The 7275-nt window shown below is 42.7% G+C and overlaps 1 protein-coding gene across 3 annotated transcripts in view; it reads right to left on the bottom strand.

Moving 5' to 3' along the window:
• Positions 1–6618, bottom strand: part of LOC311146728 (CDK5 and ABL1 enzyme substrate 1-like) — a gene marked incomplete at both ends in the record, with an annotated part of 32555 nt that extends 25937 nt beyond the window's left edge. For 2 of the 3 annotated variants that reach the window (XM_084183289.1, XM_084183288.1), the window contains one exon: positions 6047–6618. In XM_084183289.1, coding sequence (XP_084039415.1) covers positions 6047–6618 — 572 coding nt within the window. The remainder of the gene's footprint in view (positions 1–6046) is intronic. The other variant, XM_084183290.1, reaches the window with a different exon arrangement.
• Between the last annotated feature and the right edge of the window lie 657 nt (positions 6619–7275).

Raw genomic sequence — 7275 nt, forward strand, 5'->3', positions numbered from 1 at the left:
CCAAATTTCACAGTGGGTGCGAGACACTGTGGCTTGTAGGCCTCTCCAGGTCTCCGTCTAACCATTAGACGACCAGGTGTTGGGCAAAGCTGAAAATTGGACTCATCAGAGAAGATGACCTTACTCCAGTCCTCTACGGTCCAATCCTTATGGTCTTTTGCAAACCTCAGCCTAGCTTTTCTTTGCTTCTCATTGATGAAGGGATTTTTTCTAGCTTTGCACGACTTCAGCCCTGCCCCTAGGAGCCTGTTTCGAACCGTCCTCGCCGTGCACTTCACCCCAGCTGCCATTTGCCATTATTTTTGTAGGTCACTTGATGTCATCCTACGGTTGTTGAGTGACATTCGAATGAGTTGGCGGTCATCCAGGTCAGTAGAGAGTCGTTTTCGCCCTCTGCCGGTCTGTAGCTTTGTTGTCTCCAATGTCTGCTGCTTGACCTTGTTCTTATGAACCGCCGTCTTTGAAATTTTAAGGATGGAAGCAACCTGACGCTCACTGTATCCCTTTGCCAGTAAAGCCAGAATTGAACCCTTCTTTTCCTCACTCAAAACTTTCCTTTTCAACTCTTTTGGCATGGTCAATAGTTATTTTTTGATTAATATTACTTTTGAGGTACTATTAGCACTGTTTTTGCCATCCAGCTGGTCCTATTGCAAGAGGATAGTGATGACCACAGCAGTGGTTTTTATACTTTTCCTCGTTAAATAAGATTTGGTTCAGATGATCACCTAATCAGTACCTAATTCAGTAGAATGAGGTGTGCCTGTGTTGGAATTCAACAGACACTGGAATGGAATGGCTGTCATACATGTAGAGATGCTGATTTAAGAAAAATGTGCAGTGGTCTCTTAATTTTTTCCAGAGCTGTATATATAAAAATATATATATTACAGGGTAAACCAATTGTAAAGGTATAATTTCATTGTTTTCTAGAATAAGTTCTCAGATGTGTTGGACATTTTCAAGCATTTCATTTTTACTTATACACCACTAGCTAGCTAGCTAAATAGCTAGCTAGGAGTCCAAGTAATGTTCAACATTACGCAGACTCATTAATATCAAATTATGTAGATATATTTACCATTTGTATGTGACATGAATCTCATCCACAACAATCCCCATGAGGTTCTCTCGATACAATGTTGATGGAAGCATATTCTGCCACTTGTCATTCAGCAACCAAGACTCTGGGCTACCGAAAAGAACCTGGCAACGTCCATGGAGGATGTGCTCATCATTATTTACACCAAGCTGCATAGCAGTGATCCCCAGCGCGTCGCAGCCTTTCTGATCTGGTCCTCCATGGAGGGTGACCAATGGCGACAACAACAAGAATTGGGTTCTTGATCCGTCCCATTTTCTTGACAACCAGTGGAGCTAGCTGGTAAATCAAGCTCTTCGCGAACCCAGTCGGGAGAAGAGCGAAAAGCCTTCACTGCAGTTATGCCCTCCAGTTCCAACACCAACCTCCTCAAGAGCAGCCATTGTTGTTATGGTTTTCAACTTCTGTGCCCAGTTCTCGTTGTAGTCATCAAATCAACCACCCCTACAGATTATTAGAGGACGGAAGGGAAACATTCAAACTGTTTGAATCTGGTTGTGGTCAGACTGTATCCGTGTAGTGAAACAGAATATAAGCTTGCAAGATCAGGATGGTTCGTACGAGGCTACAGAGGACCGCCTGGAGTTTGATAAATGGCATTGCCACTTGGATTGGAACCGGTGCTATGGTCAGCTGACATGAAAATAGAGCTCTTAGGCCACGCACACCAGTGGTGGGTTTGGTGTTGAAAAACAGAAGCATATACAGAAAAGTACCTCATACCTATGGTAAAATATGGTGGTGGCTCTTTGATGTTATGGGGCTATTTTGCTTCCATTGGTCCTGGGGCCATGAACTTTACCAAGACATAACAGCCAAAAACCTGGTTGCCTCTGCCAGGAGGCTGACACTTGGCCGCAAGTGGGTCTTCCAGCAAGACAATAACCCCAAGCACTAATCAAAATCCACAAAGAAATGGTTAATTGACCACACAATCTACATTTCAAGTCTCCCCCATTGAAAACCTGTGTTGTGAATTGAAAAGGGCAGTCCATAAAAGCAGACTAAGGATATCAAGGATCTGGAAAGATTCTGTATGTAGGAATGGTCTAAGATTCCTCCCAATGTGTTCTCCAATCTCAAAACATTTTAGAAAAAGGCTCAGTGTCGTTATCGTCGCAAGGCGAGGGTGCTAGAGTATTGAAAACAGGGATGGCAATAATTCTGACCTGTACCTTTTTGAGATTTTTTTGTATGACTTGTTTGACAAAACCTCTTTCTCTGTGCAATTGTATTAGTAGAAAATAATATAATTGAAAAAAGAATTGGAGCATACAATATAGCTCAGCATTTGTATTATTTATTTTATAAAGTGTTTTTTGCTTTTTATCAAGGGTGCCAATAAACCCAACTGTTTATTGTTCAAGACACAGACCCGTGTGGTTAGTTGCCCCTGCACCTCTCTGATTCAGAGGGGTTGGGTTAAATGCGGAAGACACATTTCAGTTGAATGCATTCAGTTGTACAACTGACTAGGTATCCCCCTTTCCCTTTCCCAGTGGCTTGACATACAGTAAAACCACACTGAATCCATCCGTTGTCCATCCCTTAAAATAGCATGTTGTTTAGGGTGAGAAACAGTGCAACTAGCATTGTGGAACTTGAACTAGTGAACTTGTACTCAGAGATCCATTTCGGAACTAAGGAGTAATCCATGCTGACTAGCTTGTCTCCAGACTCATTACCAGTAATGTTTTGATTATGGTGGCGTTTTTAACCATATCCTACAGCTGCTTTTGAGCTTTTGCTTACAGTTCAAGCCTCAAGGTTTTCAGAAGAAAACTAGGCTAAGTCTGCTGCTTACATAAACATGTGATTATGCCAACCATGACATCACCGAACAACAATCAACCTCCTAACCTAAAGGATATGACTCAATCGCACAAAACTGCAAAGGACCAGACCATTGTAATGGTTTATACTGCATGTGGTTTCTCTTCTATGGCTTCATAGTCTCCCCATAGTAGGCTTCTGATCACAACGAGGACTTCTGAAAAATGGTTTAAAACATGGGGAGACTTTGCAATGTATAATTGAATTAACTGCATAAAAAACTGTCAATCATCAACAATTTCTATGAAATTGATTTTGTGCCAACAATGCTCACTACGCTAAATATACATTTAATTTTAAACCGGTTGAAACAGATCAACACCTCCGGCTGAAACACCTCAGTCTTACACAATGGCCTTTTCCATTCTAGTCTAATTTATGAGTCTAGGTTGAGCAGTAGAATACTGCAGCCTATGTAGACCCAGCCATCATCTGCATGCATTCAAACCAGTGCACACCGAACAAGAGGATGGTTTTAAGCAGCTCTGAGCTCTGGTCTAGTATCTTTTGGCAGCTGATCAGAGGGTTGGGGACTGGGGCTTCCTGGCTGGGAGCAGAAGCAGGAATGGAGGCCAAGAGAGAGAGCGAGATGAGAGAGAGAGAGAAAGAAAGAAAGCGAGAGAGAAAAAGAGAGAGATGGAAAAGGAGAAAGAGAGAGAGAGGCAGAGGAGAAAGAGAGAGGGGGAGAAAGAGAGGGGAAGAGAGGGATAACGAGAGAAAGAAATAAAGCGATGGAGAGAGATAAAGAGAGAGAGATAAAAGAGAGTTAAAAACATAAGACATTATAAAAACATCAAGTAAAAATCACAGATTTCTTTCATCATACAGGGATGCAGCTTTACTGTTAATTTCTGATTGTTTATTTTACTTTCGTTTATTATTTAGAGCGAGAGAGAGAAAGAAAGAGAAAGAAAGAGTCTAGTCTGGTGCCCTTGGGAGAGGAAGTGGAGTGGAGGGTAGAAAACAGAGAGAGGAGGAGAGAAACCGAGAGAAAGGAGAGCCTGGCCGGGCAGCGTCTCTGAAAGCCTGGACATCCTGCCTTTCCTTTCCCAGCCAGGGTTCTCTGGACTTGGCCACATTTCCACAAAGCTGCTGCCCTGAGAAAACAAACCAGGCACTGTGGGACTCCCATCTATGATATGTCTGTGGAAAATGTGGCCAGAGTCTATCAACAGGTTGGCTTAGTTATTTCTCAACAGCTTATAATTCAGTTTACATGGGCTTCCTTCTCTGACCGACCGCATTCCATAACCTGTGGGGGTTTAGCTACTAAATCATGGTACTGTATCTCATGCTCACTACATGGCTAACTAATGCAATGAGAAGCCCCAATGCAAACTTTAGTCATCGTAACACCTTCAAGAGAAATATATTGCAGTAAGCTAATGAATTAAACTTTGTATAAAATACTGTTGGGGTTGATAAATAAAAAATAAATTCCACTTTTAAGAAAGTTTATTTTTACAAAACCTAACAAACCATCTGTAAGGTATTTGTTCATATAACATCTTCATAACACATTCATTACCAAATGGCATGTTTTACGCTACATGTACTTTTCACTCTTAAGATATGGCATTAGCTCATGACAGATTTCAGGAGCAGTCTGGCTAATGTCACTTCGATTAAGTCAAAAGGTGAACTAAATGCTTCACAATGGCTTCATGAATGCGTTGTCCTGTGAAGTCTGGCAGTTGCAAGACACCATAGAGAGGACAGGACAAGCAAGGCAAGAGACATGGAGTGTCTCCATCGTGGAGTGGCCTGAGAGTGTAGTGTATCTGACAGCATTTTCTGACACAGTGAGAGAAAGAGAGGACTGTTACTGACAGCTCTCCTGCAGTGGTGAGAGAGAGAGAGAGAGAGAGAGAGAGACTCATATTTCCCTGTGCTCTGGTCTACTCTACAGAGTAAACAAAGGTTTGGAATAAAAGGCATCAGTGGTCCGGTGTATTTGGGAGTGTTGGATTACAGGATATTTATATCGCATAGGAGAGGGCAAGGCGGCAGGTGGTGGGTAACTTTAAAATACACATACCCTCAGCTCCAGAATAAACAATAGGCCTACCTGGGCTGCATTAGCTCTGTATACTGTACTGTGCAAAACCAATAGGCTATATTGTCAGTTAGCCCTCACTTAATTGGCCATGTTAGGTAACAAGTAGATTACCAGTCCTCAAGATAGAAAACATTCATCTGAAGTGATGAGGTCTGTGAAAGGAACTAGGCCACAGCTTACCAGCTGTTGCCTTCTTGTAAAATAAGATCATATCTATAGGCCTACATCTCCATACCTGGCAAGTAGTCATGGTGGGACTGCATCTGTATGGGGGAGAAAAAGACACCCTTTTCTTCCTTCTGGGCATGCCTTTACTTGTTTGATCTCTCATACGGTTTCAGTGCAATCCCTAACATGTTTTACGTTATTTAAGGACTCATGCATCATACTGTTAAGGCAGGCTAATCTAAATTATGCCACAATGGTTAACCTTTTCCACCTAATCCTGCTGATATGCAACATTGATTCCACTTGAATCAATTGGCCACTGCATGTGGATTGGTGTATTATTGAATCTCGGCACACAAGTGTGTAAATTGCTCATGGATGAGATACAGTTTCACAAATCTGAGGGCACTTTGTCTTTGCTGTCTGTCTCTTTATTTTTATTTAACCTGTCTTTAGCAGTACACTGACTAAGACTTATGATGCCCTTTGAGCAGCCATAGTAGAAACTGTGACAGGAGTAACCCGTGCTATTATTTAAATTATCTCTGTTGATAAACGTTAACCTAGCCCAGCCCAGCCCAGCCCAGGTCTGTGGATCATGTTTCTTGGCTTCACTCAACAAAGACCTTAATCAAGATAACACTTTCCTGTTGCAACACTGTAGCCTGTAGTGTACTGTTGACACTATTGGGTTGCAATATTGTAGCATATGACATGATGCCTAATTTGTGAGAGCGCAGTGTAAACATTGCCTGTGTGGGCTTCTGTGTCAGTACACTATACCCAATATGGGCAACATTGACATACATAACAGTCAGTATAAACTCCTTCACACGTCATGAATGTAAACACTAACGTTACATGATGCAGAGATCTACAGTTACCTTGATCTCTGCAGCTCTAGTACCGAGTTGGCGATCTGTCCTCCCTCCAGACAGCAGCCCTGGGAAGCCTGCCTGAAGTAGGCAGCAGGCGCAACTCCCTGAGTGTAGGTCTGAAGCCTGCCTCTAGTCGCGGCTGGTACTGCAGAGAAGGGCGAACTGAAAATTGAATGGCCGAAAGCATCCCCTTCCGGATCTGTACATGCTGGAGCTGCAGCGGCGGGACCAATCCCAAAACTGGCTCGGGTGTTAGCAATCAGAGCCTGGTTCGCAATAGCAAGCGCCTGGGCGGCCGTCGTGGGGTTCGCTACCGCAGCGCCACTGCCAGCCACGTACAGCGGGCGCTCTGCAGCGGTAACCAGGCTCTGTCTAGTCCTGGCCTCAACTGAATTATCCTCTTCGGTCTGATTGTCGGCATCATCTTGCACGGGTCGACCATCCAAAGAAATGTTACTGAGAAAAGAGAGCGCGGCTTGTCTCCTCCGAGGGTCTATGCGTTTCCGCGTATGCTCGATGTTGGAATGCTTGATCTGAAGCGTGGTTGTGGATGTATTGCTGCTCGTGGCAGCCGCCATGGTCCGCTTTCAGCGATACGAAGCGGCGAGCAGCGGTTTTGTCAAGATGACATTAACAGTGTGTAAAGAGTGCTTATGTAGTTAGCAAATGTCAAAGGCTTGTCTTTTAAGTGCAAGCGTTAAACTGACTAAACACAGGATGGTCACGTGTGTGCAGTATTGTGGATTGTGGCAGCAGAATTTTTTTTGACCAATAGGGTTCAGGGATACGTATGAAAGGTTTTTTTCCACCCCTATGCTATGGAATTACTTTTGTGCCTTTAATATCAAGCAAACCTTTTCAATTCGTGAAAAAAATTCTTATTGCAAACAAAAATAATGATACTGAAAGCAAAACATTAACCCAAAAGTATTGAGATTAAAATAAATAAGGAAATCATTTTGAAAGGCAAGAACAAATAAATTGTAAATGAATGCAAAAATGCAAAAGAAAAATTGTTTTCAGTTCAACATTTTCAATGATTGCGATGAAACGCTTCCCTCTTTGCCTGCAATTTTTCTATCTTTGGTTAAGTTACCCTGCCTTTATTGCGTTTTCAAAGTTGGCACATTCATTCCATGTAGGCGGGGTTTAGATGGAGGCATAGATGATGCGTCTCTATTGGTCAACTGGTTTTGGAGTGACAGTTCATCCTAGATTTTTGTTATTTATCTGAT

The sequence above is a fragment of the Coregonus lavaretus genome, assembly GCF_964263955.1.
Source record: "Coregonus lavaretus genome assembly, chromosome: 19".
In the NCBI taxonomy this organism is placed as follows: Eukaryota; Metazoa; Chordata; class Actinopteri; order Salmoniformes; family Salmonidae; genus Coregonus; species Coregonus lavaretus.